The sequence below is a fragment of the Molothrus aeneus genome, chromosome 11, assembly GCF_037042795.1.
Source record: "Molothrus aeneus isolate 106 chromosome 11, BPBGC_Maene_1.0, whole genome shotgun sequence".
In the NCBI taxonomy this organism is placed as follows: domain Eukaryota; kingdom Metazoa; phylum Chordata; class Aves; order Passeriformes; family Icteridae; genus Molothrus; species Molothrus aeneus.
In genome coordinates this window covers 18,742,220-18,760,556 of record NC_089656.1, presented here as the reverse complement: position 1 = coordinate 18,760,556, position 18,337 = coordinate 18,742,220, and the positions used below count along the sequence as shown (strand labels likewise).

At 47.7% G+C, this 18,337-nt stretch overlaps 1 protein-coding gene across 1 annotated transcript; it reads right to left on the bottom strand.

Annotated features, from left to right (window-relative positions):
• Nucleotides 1–1,302: 1,302 nt before the first annotated feature.
• MTHFSD (methenyltetrahydrofolate synthetase domain containing) lies at nucleotides 1,303–17,669 on the bottom strand. Its single transcript, XM_066557468.1, has 8 exons — nucleotides 17,503–17,669; nucleotides 16,409–16,463; nucleotides 16,175–16,288; nucleotides 15,071–15,184; nucleotides 12,599–12,689; nucleotides 11,744–11,856; nucleotides 11,407–11,532; nucleotides 1,303–2,585 (listed from the first exon to the last, which is right to left on the bottom strand). Exons 1-8 carry the CDS (start codon nucleotides 17,667–17,669, stop codon nucleotides 2,085–2,087), a joined length of 1,281 nt encoding a protein of 426 aa, XP_066413565.1. The 3' UTR covers nucleotides 1,303–2,084.
• Nucleotides 17,670–18,337: the final 668 nt, after the last annotated feature.

Here is an 18,337-nt window from a genome sequence, read left to right as displayed (position 1 = left end):
CAGTAACATAACCCTGGCTCTCAGCCTTGAATGCCAAGGCCTGCAATGAGACCCAGAGGGTTGTGCAGTCTGAATTTGGGCTCAGTGATACTGGAAATCACTTGGAGCTGTACAAAGAATGGAATGGAACTACTGATTTGTTCCAGATCCTTTGCTGACCTTACAAGAAGTTCACAGAATGACAGAATGCTTTGGGTTGGAAGGGATTTCAAAGATCATCCTGTTCCAACCCCTGTGCTGTGAACAAGGACACCTTCCACCATCCCAGGGTGCCCCAAGCCCTGTCCAGCCCGGCCTTGGGCACTGCCAGGGATCCAGGGGCAGCCCCAGCTGCTCTGGGCACCCTGTGCCAGGGCCTGCCCACCCTCCCAGGGGAGAGTTTCTCCCTGATATCCCCTCTAACCCTGCCCTCTGGCAGTGGGAGCCGTTCCCTGTGTCCTGTCCCTCCATCCCTTGTCCAACCTCCCTCTCCATTGGGAGGAGGAGTGAATTCCACGTGGAAAGTGATGAGCTCACCCCTGAACCTTCCTCCCTCCAGGCTGAACAATCCCAACTCTCTGTACCTTTCCTCCCAGCAGAGCTGCTCCATCCCTCTGCTCATCCTGGTGCCTCCTCTGGTGCTCTTTGTCCTTCCTGTGCTGGGCTCAGGGCTGGGGCAGCTCCAAAGGTTTCCTTCAGAGCCACAAACGATGAGAACTTTATATTTAATACTGAATAAATGTCTGACCCTCAAGGCATAATAATCTGCTTAAAATATACTTAACAGTACTCCCTGGCTAAAAGAAAAAAAAAAAAACTTTCCAACTCTTACTTTTTAAAAAAAAAAAATCCATTTAGATGCTTACTTTGACTACGTGCCCAGCATCACTGGCAAAAGTGCTTCTGTTTAGAAAGGATGGCTGGGCCAAAATTTAACTTGTTTTTCAGGAATAGGAAACCCAAGAGGGAAAAAAAAAAGGTAATAAGAGCCATAGGAGATAAATCATTATTGGCCATTCCACTGGAAGGGAACGTTCATGTCCAGGAAAGTGCCTGGGAGCATTTTCAGCTGGAGAAGTTGGGTGGTGATGCCTCACCCTCCTCACTGTGATGTGGAAGAGCATCAGGGATGGTGACAAAGCATCAATCTCCAGCAAATTCCCAAAGAATTCCATGGCAGACTGAGCACCAACAAGTTCTGACCATGGTGTGCCTGCTTTTCATTTTAATAATAATAATAATAATAATAATAATAATAATAATAATAATAATAATAATAATAATAATAATAATAATAATAATGTTATTTCACAGAGGCAAAGGAATCACATCCCATTAGAAGAGACAGTCAAGAAAAGCAGCTGAATTATAAAATTATACAGCTAAATTATAAAATTATAATTTTATAATTATCTGATCCAACAGAACAGCAGTTTTGGGGAAAAGCAGAGAAAATTGGGATTTGCTTCCTCTGAAATAATAAATATAAGGTTTACCAAGGGCTGATTTAGCAACAAGCTGAGAAAGGGGCTCCCATCTTTCCCATCTGATGTTACCAGCTCTTACTAGAGCTAGAACTAAGCCAGTGTTTTCACAGCCACTCTTCAAGGCACAAAAAGCACAATCTCTCTGTCCCTGGTCATTTGTATAAAAAATAAATTGAAAACTTTCAACAGGCAAAGCCTATTTTTCAGTAAACAGAATTGTTCCCCTCAGGACAGATTTCCTGCTGCTGCCTTTTAACCTGGCAGGTCTCAAGGGGCAGGTGTAACCTAAACTGAGTGACTGCAACCACCTTGCTGCAGGTGGGCAGGGCTTTAAGCCAGGCTTAACAAAACCACCAGACAGCACCAAACCAGAGCGTGGGTACTTTGTGAGCAATTGTTCATAGAGAAATGGCTCCTCTGTCACCTTGTCCCTTTGTGGGAACAAACCTTTGCATGTCCACGTGCAGAACTGAGGAAAGTTTGTGCAAAAATTTGATTTTGTTAAACCTGACGGTTACAAAAAACGTTAAAACTTCAGGTTGGCTTCTCACAAAACAATGAAAACACCTAAAACACCTTTTTTGTGTTGTGGTTTTTTGGTTTTTTTTCCCTCCATACTCATTTGTGACTATCGATTTCTCCCTGCCCTTTGTTCCTGTGGCTCTTGGCCAGCTCCACTCTCAGGGCATTGCCCCCAAGGCTCAGGCCTTGCAAGGAGGACAGAGCCCTGTGAGCAGCCCCCTGCTCCCTGTAGTCCAGGAAAGCTCTGTGCTGTGCTCCCTGCCACTTCAGGGCAGCAGGAACCACCTGCAGCTCCCTCAGGGCACTCTTCAGCTGGCTCACCCTCAGGCTGCCAGGCAAATTCCCCACATACACGGTGGTGATTGGGGCAGATCCCTCAGATTTGGGATTTACGGGATCACTTCCCACGTGGGCTGAGCCTGGAGCAGCCCATGGCTGGGGATCTGCAGCCATCACCTTCCTGTATGAAATTGCTGCTCTCTTGGTGTGTGCCAGGGCTGGGTGTTCATCTTGGAGGGTGACATCCTTGCCAGCCTGCTTCTCCCTCCAGCGAAGAGTCTTTAGGATGGGGATTTTTCCCAGCATCTCAGAGCTGACCTAAAAAGGAGGAAGATGGATGTAATTATTGTAAAAAAATTTCTTGCCTTCCAGAAAAAGATGATGAGCATCAGGGCTCGTTTGTGCCATAAAAAGAGAGGAACTTTATTGTCCTCCTGCCATGCAGACAGCCAGAGCATTCCAAATGTTCCTAATTGCTGCTCTGATTGGGAAGGCTCCCTAAATACACACTGCAGGACAAAAATAAACATTAGTGACTCCTGAAGTGAGCAGCACAACGTGGATCCAGCAGGCAAATCCCAAAGTCAGGGCTATTCCAATGTGACATTTATTTATCTGAGTGCTTTCAGATCTGCATTCTCCTTGTTCTCCTTCTGGGTTTGCTTTGACTGAGGGCCTGTGCTCCTGTCCTGGCAGAATCCTACAGAATCCTTGTCCTGGCAGAATCCTACACAATCCCTGTCCTGACAGAATCCTACACTATCCCTGTCCTGATAGAATCCTACACAATCTTTGTCCTGGTAGAATCCTACACAATCCCTGTCCTGGCAGAATCCTACACAATCCCTGTCCTGGCAGAATCCTACACAATCTTTGTCCTGGCAGAATCCTACACAATCTTTGTCCTGACAGAATCCTACACAATCTTTGTCCTGGTAGAATCCTACACAATCCCTGTCCTGACAGAATCCTACACAATCCTTGTCCTGACAGAATCCTACACAATCTCTGCTCTGCCAGAATCCTACACAATCCCCTGCCCTGGTAGAATCCTACACAATCTTTGTCCTGGTAGAATCCTACACAATCCCTGGCTGGCAGAATCCTACACAATCCTAGGCCTGACAGAATCCTACACAATCCTAGGCCTGACAGAATCCTACACAATCCCTGGCCTGGCAGAATCCTACACAATCTCTGCCCTGACAATCCCCTGGCCTCCCAGAATCCTACAGAATCCCTGCCTTGGCAGAATCCCACACAATCCCAGGCCTGGCAGAATCCATCCCAGCCCAGCAGACACTTCCATCCTGCAGAGCTCCTGGTGCTCTCTTCCCCCAGCACAGGAAATCCCGTGGGCTGGGTCACACAATGGTGGAGCTGCAGCAGGAGCGTGCCTTGGAGCAGGGTTCCTGTGCATTGGGCCCAGCTGGAGGCACGTCCCCTGCTTGGGGCACATCCCCTCAGTGCCACCCGACCTCCCACAGCACCCACAGTTCCTCAGACCCCACATGGATGTGCTGGGCTGGAGCAGGGAACAGAAGTGCTCGGACACTGCACTCACAGTGTGAGCCCGTTATTCCTGCCATCCATCCATCCATCCATCCCTGACCCAAAGAGCTTTTCTGGAAGGGCCCTTCCTCTCAACAGCTGAACCCCATCCATGTGAGGCATGAGATGCCCCAGGCTGCACTCAGACACTGGCAGGAAATGCAGTGGTTCCCCAGCTAATGTGGTCGAGCTCTTGGCTTGCACACTGAGCTTGGAAGGAGGAGGAATTCCTGCTTGGCTGCTGGACAAGTCCAACATCCATCAACACCAGCTCCAATGCTGAAATGTAGGGAGCAAACCAGAGCCTGGGGAAGCAGTGCCTGAGCTAGCAGAGACCCAGGCTAGTGGCCCAGAATGTGAGAGGGCCACCACCCTGAGCAGGCTGGGCTGGAGCAGCACCAGTACATCCCAGTCTGCCTGCAGAGCTCCCAGCCCAGAGCCTCTGAATTGCTGCTCCTGCAGTTACAGGCACAGCCAGCCTGCATCTGCACAGCATCAAGCTCAGCTCCCTGGGGACAGAAACCCAGCTCTGAAGGGACTCGAGGAACAGCCAAGGCAGGGTGGGGGCAATGTCAGGACGAGGTGACAGGCAAGTCACTCAACAGAATTCTCTTCATCTTCTGAAGAGCAAACAAGCAGTTTTATTTCAGGCTGGAACTAAATAAAACCACAATTTCCATAAAGCCTGCGCTAGTTCTGCTAACACAACATCAAACAACAAGGACTTGCTCCAGGAGCCTCCACACTCAGAAAGGTGCAGAGCATTTCCACATTTTACAGAGTTATTACTCTGTGGATCCTGGGGCTGATTTGTTTTTCTCAGCCAAGAATTCCAAGTGCTGTGTTTGACAGCAAGCTCCCCTTCCCCGAGTGACACAACATCAAACCAAGGGCTGAAGGATCTCACTTTGTTTGTACTGGCCAACAATGAAGGAGGTTTGTTGTCCTCTGTCAAATTTCCATGTGAAATGGAAGCTCTATGCTAATTAAACCAAACAGGAAAAACATTTTTCTGTTCTTATGCAACCCAATCGCTCCTGGCCCCAAAGCACAACCCAAGAACTGCTCCTTTCATCCTGAAATTAAACTCAGTTGCCAAGGCATGGGTTGGGTGTTTGGTTAAAAAGGGAAATGCTACCAAGGGCAAACCCTCAGGGCTTTGGAGATTGGGACAATCAGAGATGGGCACCGAGAGTGGAATTCCAACCCTGGAATTCCCAGCACAATCCAAGGGCAGGATGTAGATAATGCAGGGAACAGCACAATCTCCAGGGACTTCCACCAGGCATCTCCTCTCACTCAGGAGATTTTGGCATCAGCCTGCAGCTCTTGGAGCTGCTGTTGCAGGCTCCTGGCAAACTCAGGAAGATGCAGTGACAACAGCATTTATGTTTCAGGAGGAATTTCTGCACAGAAAGGGGGATTAGACATTGGAATTACTGCCCATGGTGGAGTCCTCATTCCTGGAGGTGTTTATGGAAAGACAGAACATGGGACTCAGCTGTCTGGTCTGGGATCTGTCACAGATGGACTTACTGAGGTTGGAAAAAACCTCCAAAATCATCGATTCTGGGATTTTTGTAAGGGCTATGAACTATTTTCTTTAAAGTTCTGGTCAAACACCACCATGAAGTGATTCCATCATTCCCTCAAAATCCAGCCCTGTGCAGACACAACACTAACAGACCTTCACCAAAGCAACAAAGGCAGCTGATTTAAGACTTTTATTTTTTTGTATTAGGAAAGATTTGTAAAAAACATTAGGCAAGTTCTGCCACTGTCAGCTGACACCTTCCTGTCACAAGAGGCACAGAGGATTTACCTTAAGGGCTTTTTTCTCTGGGTTCTAGGGGAACATTTCAGCTGGGCCAAACCTTCTAAACCCTTCCCTGTTTTCTCTCACTTTTATGCCACTGAAAGGCAGAAACTCCAGTTTGGGGTTTCAACTCAACAAACAAATCCATTGGGGTTTTCGGGGTGAGAACTGAAAGGGCAAAGGGGGCAGTGGGTGGCAGGGGAGAGGAAAAAGCTTGTTCTGCTCTGTTGCAAAAGAGCAAACAAAAGAACCCTGTGATAGCACAATGTGTTGCTAATTACAATCATGCTAAAAGTTCCTTTTGTCCTGTGAGCTGGGGAGGATTGCAAGGATTTATTTCCATGTGGAGAGAGGCCAAAGATATTCCTCCTCTCTTTCAACAAGCTGCACACTTCTGGGATGGCTGCTCAGTCCTCCCTGTTCCTGTCCCTGCCTTCTGCTTTAGGCTAAACCAGAATTTAGGGACATTGCAGCCCAAGTCTGGTTGTTCCATCCATGTGAACAAGGGCAAACCCAGCACTGGAAGCTTCCCCCATCCCTTCAAGCCAAGGCCAAACCATTTACTGATGTTTTGAAAGTTTGGATTGAGTGTTGGGATTTAGCTTTGCTAGTGAAACCAAAGCTGAAGAAGTTCCCTGTCATCCCCTGACCACCAATTCCCAGACCAATTCCACACTTCAACCCTCTGGGGTTGGCCAAAGAAATGCTCATGGCTCTGTGCCATAAACTCTGAAATAATCTGGGTTTAAAATAACCACACCAAAGGCAATTAATCATTTAATAATCCCTGCCATGGCTGGGAGAGCCTTGGGGAAAGAGGACAGCAGGCTGGATAAACTCTTCTGGCACACAATTACTGGGAAAGGAGCTGAGGAGGGAAAAGTGGCCCCTTTCTGACAGAAACCTGAGGAAAAAAGTCCTGGATGCTGAGTGCACAACTCTCCCAGCACTTAACCCACAGCATCCATGGTCTGACACCTGGTTTGATCCCAAAATGTGGTGGCAGATGGATCCTGCAGCCTCCCTGCTGGACACCAGGGCTCTCCTCACCCTCTGCTCTCCCAGACCTCTGATCAGAGCCATTTCCAACATTCTGCTGAGGACAACGAAGGATGTGCTTGTCCTGGGGCAGAGTGAGAAATGCTGAGCCCTGAGGCAGCCCAGGGCAGGGCAAAGAGCACTGAGATCTCCCTGGAAGCACTGCAGGCCTGGAGTGAGGGGAGGGATGGGATGGGGTGGGATGGGATGGGATGGGATGGGATGGGATGGGAAGGGATAAGGGGCTGTCCTTATCCTGCTATTTCATTCTGCTCCTCATCACACTGACACAGGAACACCTGGATCTTGTGAGCCCCCACCTGTGCTCAGCTCTGGTGTCCCCAGCAGCAGAAAACCATGGAATGTTGGATTGAGTCCAGAGGAGGCCATGAAGGACTGGGACACCTCCCCTGTGGGGACAGGCTGAGAAAGTTGGAGCTGTTCAGCCTGGAGACATCCCAGAACCTTCCAGGATCTGAATGGGCTGCAAGGAAGCTGGAGAGGGACTGTGACACCAGTGACAGCACAAGGGGAATGGCCTCAGAGTGGAAAAGGGGAAAATTTAGTTTGGATATAGAGAAGGAATTGCTCCCTGTGAGGGTGGGGAGGCCCTGGCACAGGTGCCCAGAGCAGCTGTGGCTGCCACATCCCTTGGGGACATTTGGAGGTGTCCAGGGCCAGGCTGGGGAGCACTCAGGGACAGTGGAAGGTGTGCAGGGGCTTGGGATTCCAAGATTCTCTTTCAAATCCCTTTCAGCACAACCCATTCCTTGATTTTAAGATGGAGACTGATGCAGCTGCCCTGGCAGGCAACAAACAGCACCAAACACCTCCAGGGCTGCAGATCCACCAGCCCTTCCAAACAGGTGGGCAGAAGTGTTTGCAAGGTTCATCCTCAGAGGCCTCTGACCCCAGATTGTTCAAAACCTCCTTGGGACAGACCAAATTTTTCGTGCTGTGTCCTCTTTTTCATGCTGTGTCCTCGTTTCCAGGAGCTCTGAGCAAACAGGGCTTTGTGGCACAGACAAGGCCAGGACAGCAAGGCCAGCACAGCTGAACATTTTATCATTCATTTGCACAAAATGTCCAAATATGTGCACACAATCCAAGGGCACGTTGCCTGCTGGTGTCCCTCAGGAGAAACTCCTGGAGCCCACACTGGGAATCCAGCAGGGCATTCTGGGCACTCTGCTGCACAGAGGCTCAGCTTTGCCAAGGTGCTGAGGTGTGTGACCAGGTGTGAACGCATTCCCTGCCCTCACCATCCCAAAAACCACACCAAAGCAAAGCCCTGCCTACACTGACTGCAACTCCTTCTGCTGAAGGATTTGCCAGCTTGGACGGGTGCATTTTTTGAGCTTTCCTTTCCAAATGTTCTATCACAAACCCAGAGCTGTTTGTTGTCAGAGGGTTTCCATCTCTGCCACTGGGATTCCCCACCCATTTCATTTCATTTCATTTCATTTTGTTTCATTTCATTTCATTTCATTTCAGGAAAAATTCTTTTCCTCCTGCTAGAAAATCCTCAGCAAAAGAATGACTTCAAAGCCAGAAGGAAATACTTGCTAAAATATAGTGATTTTTCCACCAACTACTCTCCTTTCCCTCTTCGTGAGCTCAAATATTTTAATTTGTCCGTACAGTTTCAATTTAAAATAAGCACAGCACAAATAACTTGATAATTGGGACAAATATAATAGCCAGTGTCCCAGATAAAGATCACAGTAACCCATAGAAAATATTAAATGAGAAAGCAAGTAGCTTCATGAATTTAGAGTTCCCAGAAACAATGGGTTGGATTTTCAAGACACATGAAGCCAAATAATTCTCCACTGGCATCCAAATAAAGTTTTCCAGAGTCCTCAGCTCTCAGCAGCTCTTGCTGCTCTCCAGTAACTCAAATTGATGTCCCAAACCTCAGAGGCACAGAAGTTCCACAAACACCACCCAGCACTGGGGATTTTGAAGTGTTTCTGGAGTGCCTGATCATGATTCTTTGGTATTGATGATGTTGTGGCTCTTCCACTTCTCTTGGAAGTCTTTAAACAGCTCAGAACACACAAGAGCACTCCAGGAAAATGCAGCAGCTCCTTCAGCATGGAAATGCAGCCATGGATTTGTTTGCTGGGTGAGCACCTCCCTCCCTCCCTTCCCTCTGGAGCTGAGTGTGCATTACTGGCAGCACATCCTTACAACAACCCTTAGCTGTAATCCCATATTTGCAAACACCTGGATTTCAAACTCCTAAACACTGTCCTGGCCTGATCCAGCCCTGCTCCCCAAGGATTTGGGGATTTTTTTTTTTTTTTTTTTTTTTTTTACAATGTATTTTCCACCTCACAGCTCCTCACAATGAAGTTAAGCTACTCAGTGTTGACAAAAGCCCATGTTTGGAAGTGGATGATTTATTTACTCTCTGCCTCTTGGTTCATTTAGTTTTGCTCTGAGGAACAGGAATGCACCAGCCAAGCCAGGATTTGAAGGAGAAAAGGATGGAGAGAAAATGATGGAGAAGTAGCCAGGAAAATCCAAAGGACAAACACTGAAATAGCCCCTATCAAATGCTGCCTTTTTCACAGCCTGGTCATTACCCAGACCTCCCACCTCCAAACCCCTCTGTGCAAGAGCTGAACACCACAGGCACACACAGAATAAATGTCACCCATTTCCCTGGGGAATAACGGCAATTTCTGCTTCATACAGACACCACACTTTGTTCTGGTCCCAAAAAGACACAAAAGTGATTATTATCCCTGGTCCTCTCCAATATTCCTATTTAATCCATACAGCTCCAAACAAAAGGTGTTAAATCAACACTCAAATATTCAAATCAAGGGTCAATCTGTGCTCCATTCTCAGTGAAAGCTGCAGAAAATTCAGTTTCTGCTAAAGGCACAAAAAAAAGAAATAAAAAAAGTGTCAGCAAGGCCACTTACTGAGAAGTCTGACACCAAGGCAGACAAACTGATCAAAAATATGTTGGCAAGATGGATGGAGCACAAGGGGTAGGCCTTCAACACAATTACATTCAATAATATCCTAAAAAAAAATTACAATTCAAAAATAATTCAATGGAAAAAATGCACTAGGACAGACAGAGCTGTTATTTATTTATTTATAACCTCAAATCCTCAACCACAGGCAGGGTAAAATGCTCTCCCACTTCTGGAATAAAAATAGTCCTGGCTAGAATTTGTTTGTTGTAGATACATCACCTAAAGAAATTTAACTCTTTCAGCTGGTTGACAAATTTTAACCAACAAATTTTGATTTCCCTGGGAGTATTCCCTTAGAATTGCTCAGTTTCTGCAAGATGTGGGTGCACAATTCCTCATTTCAGCATTCCTGCTGTACTCACTCATGCAGGATTGGGTCTGCTCCCTGACTGGATGATTTCAGAAATGAAAATCCAATGACAAAGAAAAAGCTTTCCCAGCAGGAACCTCCAGTAAAACAATTCACTCAAGGCTTTCCTGAAACTGTTTGGGAAGCTGAGGAAATTTCTGACAGTGGGCAGGAGGAAAAGGCCAATCCATAACAGAACTACCAATAAATAAAGATTCAAGTTTAAAGTCTTTGTTCTTCCACCTGAAAATGAGCTGCAGCCACAGATTTAACCTAGGAAAGTGAATCTGCTGCAGAAGCAGGAATGTACCAGCAGCAGGTTGTGTTTTCCTTTCACAACCAGAGCAGCACACACTCCTACCCACCTGTTCCACCCCTGGGACTCCTCCCACTACCCCAGATTGCTCCAAGCCCATCCAGCCCGGCCTGGGACACTTCCAGGATGGGGCATATCCTGATAATCCATGGATACAGCAACCTCAGGTGTAGGGAAATATCTCTCCTCCTCACCATTACCCCTGAAACCCCACTGCCCACAGATGCTGCTGCTTTGTTTCACCTGACAAACACATCTGCTCTTTTACCAAATATTTCTAATTTTAAAAAATTGTTTCTATATAAGAATGGAGAGGGGTTTATCAGCAGGTTATTGGTACCAGTAAACCACCAGCAGCAAAGGTTTAAGATTTAACTGGATTAAGATTGAACTTGCCTTGTGCCACCAGCAGCAAAGGTTTAACTTGAATGAAGAATGAACTTGGCTTGTGCCACCAGCAGCAAAGGTTTAACTTGAATGAAGATTGAACTTGGTTTGTGCCACCAGCAGCAAAGGTTTAAGATTTTAACTGGATGAAGACTGAATTTGGTTTGTGCCACCAGCAGCAAAGGTTTAAGATTTTAACTGGATGAAGACTGAACTTGCCTTGTGCCACCAGCAGCAAAGGTTTAACTTGAATGAAGATTGAATTTGGTTTGTGCCACCAGCAGCAAAGGTTTAACTTGAATGAAGAATGAACTTGGCTTGTGCCACCAGCAGCAAAGGTTTAACTTGAATGAAGATTGAACTTGGTTTGTGCCACCAGCAGCAAAGGTTTAACTTGAATGAAGATTGAACTTGGTTTGTGCCACCAGCAGCAAAGGTTTAAGATTTTAACTGGATGAAGACTGAATTTGGTTTGTGCCACCAGCAGCAAAGGTTTAAGATTTTAACTGGATGAAGACTGAACTTGCCTTGTGCCACCAGCAGCAAAGGCTTAACTTGAATGAAGACTGAATTTGGTTTGTGCCACCAGCAGCAAAGGTTTAAGATTTTAACTGCATAAAGACTGAACTTGCCTTGTGCCACCAGCAGCAAAGGTTTAAGATTTAACTGGATTAAACTGAACTTGCCTTGTGCCACATTATTCCCTGAGGTTTTGGTCGTTTGCAATTGGTCTGGATGGTCCTGGTTGGAGTGAGGATGTAATCCACAGTTAAATCATGATCACCCAGCAGCTCCTCTGCTATGTCAAGCACCTACAAGGCAGAGATTTGGTTAAGTAGCTAAAAACAAACTCCCTAAAGCTGTGCCCCATTCCTGATGGCTTGTCACATGAAAATCCATCAAAGACAATGGGAATGAAGATGCCAAACCAGCTTCATTCCATGTCTCCTCTGCAGACAGAGCAGGAAGTGTCCCAGAGCTCCCTCCCCGCTGCAGAGGGGATATTTGAACATCTCAACTCACCTGGCAGTCGTGCACAATGGTGACCACAGGTGTGTCCTCCTGCACTGCCCCCATGGACACCATCATTGCATACTCCATGTCTGCATAACCTTCCCCTTTGCCAATTCTCCAGCCTAAAGCACAAAAAAGTGGGGGAAAAAATCAAAGAGCACAGTGGAAAGTTGTTAAAATGGTGTAATTAACCCAGCAGTCTGCAAGCTGTAACTCTGGAAAAAATCAGATCAGCAACTCTCAGAGAGTGCAGCTTTCCTTGAAATCAGCACTGAAATGAAATAAAAAATCAATTTCAATGACTCCTAAAAGATCTCAGAAGCTTCCCATTCAGAATAAACAAATTCAGTGTAATTAACCCAGCAGTTTATTTAGCAATTGTATTTAGAACCTTCTATTCATGTCCCACACAGGTTAATGTGGGTAAAGAGGAGTCTGGGTCACATATAAAAACTGTTATTTTAGGCAGGAGATAAAGTCAGTGGAAAATTTTCAGCACTAGCAGGTTTCCAAAATACTAGAAAATGCAAAATCTGATCCCCAAATAGGTCCTGAATCAGCAGGTCTAACACAAGTCCTTTCACAGAGCCTGCGTGAGCAGAGCAGATCTCTGACAGGGAGCCTGCCTGGACTCCTTCAGAACACAAACAATTGCTTTCCTCAAGAGTTCTCCTGAACACCTCAGGGGCCACTGCTGTGTGCCCACTGCATCCTGAGGCACCAGCCCTGCTTCCTGCTGCGCTGGCAGCAGGGACTGGGCACACACAGGGCCAGAAGCCAAGGCCACAGCTCAGCTCCAAGGAGAAATCTGGCCCTGCCACTGGGCTGGCACTTGGGACCTTTCTGCTGGGAGTTTTTCCTTACCTTTTTCAGAGACAGCCACTGAGCCCACAACAACCAAGTCCACTTGTGCTTTGCTGTCCAGCCCCACAGGCACGCTGAAGTCTCTTACACCCTGCAGGAAAAAAAAACAGCATTTGAGGTTTGCAGAGGGCACAATCTTCCATGGACCGAGGCAGAAATCCAGGATATTTTAATAAATCCCAATAACTCCCCATGTTTCCAAGTGTCTCTTCCATGTTTAGCCAAGCTGTACATGTCTGGGAAGTTATCCCCCAGGGAATCCTAGAATAGATTCCCTACTACAGTGACAAGAATTTTGGCACACTGCAAGGAGAGCTGAGGGAGGTGGGCACTTTTAGAAGCAAGGATTTTTATTTAGGATCAAAAGCTGATATTTTGAAACACTTATTTGGAAATCTGTTCCTAAAAATGAGGGCAAGTGACACTTCCTATTTACACTTCCTACTCTACTAAAAGCTTGAGGAATACCAGAGCACTACAAACGCTTCAATTAATTCTGAAATACAAATCACAAAGTTAATTTAGACACAAGCAGCTACAGCACAAAGAAATCTGAAGTTACACAAAGTGATACAATTTTTTTTTCCTTCCCTCTCTCCCTGTTCAACCCCACCCACTCCTCTTCAATCTGTTCTCATTTTAACAAAAATTCTGTCCAGACTGCAGAAATTAAAAATCATGTTTACTAGGGTTTTTAAATATCAAATGTTCAGAACTATTAAAAATCCATCTTGTGATTCAATCACCCCCAATATATGTGTACAGCACACTGCAAATGCTCCTCACACCAACTCAACTTGCTGCTAATTATAAATTAAGAATATTAAAATCACAATAAAGAACCACACATTTTCTGTGCAGAGCACAAAGCCCAAGAATTCGGTAATTTGTGGCTGACTATCAGCACTAACATCCATCAGGCACTTCCCAGCAGTGTGGTAAGGATTGTTTGCACAGTGCTTTGTAAATACAAACTGCCAACAGCATTTTTTCATTAGTGGGCTGGGGGAAAAACCAGACACATGGTGGTAAGAGCCCAGATCAGACAGCAGGCCAAGAGAAAGGTCTCTTGCAAAAGTGCTCTTCAGCCCTGAACAGCTTAATTAGTTAATGACTGCAATAGAAGTTCCAACAAAGAAAGTCACTACTAATTACCAGCCTTTACAACCTCGGTTGTTCACGGGGTTGCTGCAGAACTTTATTGCCTTGAGCAGGAGATAAAGGAGGAAATAAATCCCCGTAGTAACCTCTTCATGTTGGGTTTTCATGGCAAATACAGATGTAAACCCTACAGGGCTGTCTGGGCACGGCCCTGGGCTGTGCGGTGAGGATGGAACACGAGAGGGCAGCAAGAGACCGCGGCAAAGCCCGACCTCCCCATGTGGAGGAGGAACCGGCTGCACGCAAATGCCTCAATTCACGGCTCTTTGGGTGCTGTGTTCCACAAAAAAACTCCACTTTCCCAGCTGGTAACACCTAAGAGCACTAAAATGTTCCCCCGAGGGTTCAGCAGCTCAAAACTGCAGGATGGAGGAGCATGAAGAAAGGTATAACTCACCTCAAGTCATGATTTTCCAAAAGACACTGAGAAATAACAATTCAAATCCCTTTCAACCCTGCTAAGACTGAATTTTCTCCTGATTTCAACATTATCCATGTACATAAACCTAAGAATAACATTCTAACATGAAGATATTTCAGGTTTTCCAACTTCCAGCTGGTCCATCCTAAGCCCACACTGTCCCAAGGGTAACTCAGCCCTCCCTGATGCCTCAGTCCCACCTGAGATGTGGCACATCTCCTCAGCATCTCCTTGGTTGAAGATGGTAACTTTCCCAGCTGGTAACACCTAAGAGCACTAAAATGTTCCCCAGAGGGCTCAGCTGCAGGATGGAGGTGCGTGAACACCAAACTCACCTCAAGTCATGGTGTGTTTCTAAAAACCACTGAGAAGTATCAATACTGGCCTGCTAAGACAGGATTTTCTCCTGATTTCAACATTATCCATGTACACAGAGCCAGGAATAACATTCTAACATGAAGATATTTCAGGTTTCCAACTTCCAGCTGGTCCATCCTAAGCCCACACTGTCCCAAGGTTAACTCAGCCCTCCCTGATGCCTCAGTCCCACCTGAGATGTGGCACATCTCCTCAGCATCCCCTTGGTTGAAGATGGTAACTTTCCCAGCTGGTTACACCTAAGAGCACTAAAATGTTCCCCAGAGGGCTCAGCAGCTCAAAACTGCAGGATGGAGGCGCATGAAGACCAAACTCACCTCAAGCCATGATTTTCTAAAAACCACTGAGAAGCATCAATACTGTCTTGCTAAGACTGAATTTTCTCCTGATTTCAACATGATCAATGTACATAAACCCAAGAATAACATCCTAACAGGAGGATATTTCAGTTTTTCCAACTTCCAGCTGGTTCATCTTAAGCCCACACTGTCCCACAGTTAATTCTGTCCCACCTGAGATGTGGCACATCTCCTCAGCACCTCCTTGGTTGCACCTGGAGGGGGAACAATCCTGTTGAACAGCCCAGTCCTCAGACGTGGTGTGGGAACCAGCAAAGTCTTCCTTGCCTGAGGAACCACATGAGAAGGTTCATTTTACACTGAAGAAATATTTTTATTGTCACACAGTAAAAACGACATGGCCAAATATTTAATTTTTTTATGTTGTAGATTGTGAAGTGCTTGTAGGGTTAATTTCCTCCAATACAGGAAAATTCCATCAAAAGGTTTATTGAAGAAATAAAAGGTAAGACAGACATTTGAAGATATTTCAGGACATACCTTTAAAGACAATTCCTCCTTTAAAGCTATGTCTCTAAGTAGGTTTATGAGATAATAGTTTCAAACTGATGAAGGGGCAGGGTTAGATGGGATATTAGGGAGAAATTCTCCCTGTGAGGGTGGGAAGAGAAGGTGCCCAGAGAAGCTGTGGCTGCTTCTGGAATGTCCAAGGCCAGGCTGGACAGAACTTGGAGCACCCTGGGATGGTGGAAGGTGTCCCTGCCATGGCAGGAGGTTGGAACTGAATTATCCTTCAAATCCCTTCCAACCTAAACCATTCCATGACACGTTGATTTGAGCATAAACCCCTTGAAGATGCAGTGCCAGGTGTTGCTGAGGTGAGTTGTATTTTCTCCTAGAGCCAGGTCTTGTGAGCCCTCAGAGAAACCCATCACACCCGAGATAGCCCAGCATAAAATCAGCAGGATTGCTTCTGAGGCATTGCTGGAAACAGAAAACGTTTTAATAAAAGGCAAAATAACAAAGCTCTTACAGAGACAGGGGCAAGAGGCTCTTGCTTCTGGTAAAAACACCCCACAAAAGGGATTATTTCCTTTATTCTCTTCTTTTTCTAGTGAATTGTCTAGGCAGGACCTTTTAGCTTCTGTCCAATTGGGTTTGAGGTGAAGTCCCCTATGAGGTGGCTTTTTGCCAACTTGAGGAGAGAAACTTCTGGGCTTTTTAAGGAGACAAAGGATCATTTGTTCACTCAGGGAACACATCCCTACTGCCAGGCTCTGCTGTCCCCTCCCAGCCCCTCCTCAGGGCTGCCTTTACCTGCAGAGCTGCCAGCCGGGCACCTTCCAGAGGTTTGTCAGGATCCACCTTCACCTCCCGTGCTCTCCTGAACACTTCCAGCTCCCTGAGAGAGCAGCAGGCCTGGAGGGAGCCCTGGCACAGGGAAGGAGCCAAGAGCAGAGGATTTTCACTTACTTGGAGCATTCTCACTTACTTCCAGGGTGAGGAAGCGGGCGTTCCTCTGGGGAGCATCAGGGTTTATTTTTACTGCACGGGCAGCCCGGAACTGCTGCAAGCCCAGGAGCCTGGTGGCAGCATGGGAGGAGCCCTGTTTGCATAAAATATCAGCTCACAGCAGAAATGGGTAAAGCAGAACCTTTCACCCTCTGGACAGGCTGATTTTTAATCGAGGGGCTGCTAATTTTCTGTGAATCCCTGGAAATGTCCAATGCCAGCTTGGACAGGGCTCAAAGGGGGATAGTGAAGGTGTTCCTGCTGAGGGAGCTTTAAATTCCTTTTCAATTCAAACAGAATCACAGAATAATGAGGTTGGAAGAGACCTCTAAGATCACAGAGTCCAACCCATGCCCTAACACCTCAACCAGACTATAGCACCCAGTGCCACGTCCAGGCTTTTTTTAACACATCCAGAGATGGTGATTCCACCACCTCCCTGGGAAGAGCATTCCAGTACTTCATTATTCTTTTGGTGAAAAATGTTTTCCTAATATCCAAACCGTTCTGTGGCTTGGGAATTGACAAGGGGGTTTTGTTTGCTTTCCCTCCAGGGCTGCAAGGTGCTGCCTGGGGCACTGGGGGGGCACTGGGGAGGAACTAGGGGAGAACTGGGGGCACTGGAGGGAAACTGGGAGGCACTGCACACCACTGGGGAGCACGGGGAGGGGCACTGAGGGCACTGGGGGGGAACTGGGGGAGAACTGGAGGTATTGGAGGGCACTGGGGGGGGGCATTGGGGGCACTGGGGAGGAACTGGGGGCACTGGGGGCAGCACTAGGGGGGAACTGGGAGCACTGGGGGGAGAACTGGGGGTACTGGGGGGGATTTGGGAGAGCACTGAGGGGACTGGGAGGGAATTGGGGAGCACTGGGGAGGAACCAGGGGCACTGGGGGCAGCACTGGGGGGGACCTGGGAGCACTGGGGGGAGAATTGGGGGTACTGGGGGGGATCTGGGAGAGCACTGAGGGGACTGGGGAGGGAATTGGGGGGCACTGCGGAGCACTAGGGGAGAACTGGGGGGTAACTGGGGCAGCACTGGGTGTTCACTGGCGGCCGCTCCCGGCAGAGCGGGGCACGGAAGGAGCAGCAGCAGCAGCAGGACGCGGCTCAGCGCCGGTCACCGCCGTACCTTGAAGTTGGGGATGCGGCCGCGCACGGGCCGCGGGAACTCGGCCAGGCCCGAGGCCTCCAGGTGCTCCCACACCTCCTCCCGGATGTCCCACTTGGAGCGGCCCGCTGGGGGCAGCGCCCGGCCCGCCGCCGCCGCCGCCGCCATCGCCCTGACGTCACCGCCATCCCGCACCCGCCCGCCGTGACGTCACCGCCATCCCCTCCCGCCTGCCCGCTCTCTCCGCCACGCCGTGGCGTCAGCGACGCCCCGCCCCTCTCTATCTCATCACCATGACGTCACCACGGCGCCCCGCCCCTCAGAAAAGTGACGTCATTGCAGTTAATCCACGCCTCCTCGCCGTGTCAGCACAGGGGGGAGGAGCCTCCGCGTTGGTCACGCCCCTCCGGCACGCGCGGCGGCTACGGCGGCGCTGAGGGCTCAAAAGGCCTCGAAGGCAGAATTGGGGAAGCGGCGTGAGGGGTCGCTGAGGGCTCGATTTATTTCTGGAATTAAACATAAAAAAGGCTGTGCTGCCGAATTAATGGGAGATTTTCGCCCTCATTCGACAAATATCACGGGCTTTCCATCACGTTTTATGGCTGGGGGTAAAATCCCACCCCACTTTTTGTAAAATTATCCCTCACATTAATTACTTTTCCATTTAGAACTGGCCGGTGGTGAATAAAACAATATCCAGCCTCTACGTGGGTACCCACAAGTTCACTTCTTGCTCGCCTTTAATTGGATAATAAATGATTCGTTCACACAATTTATTATTTATAGAATTAGCTCATTCTACTAAAACTACCCCAAAAAAAGGAGCTTGAGAATCCCAACATTCCTGAGCGGGATG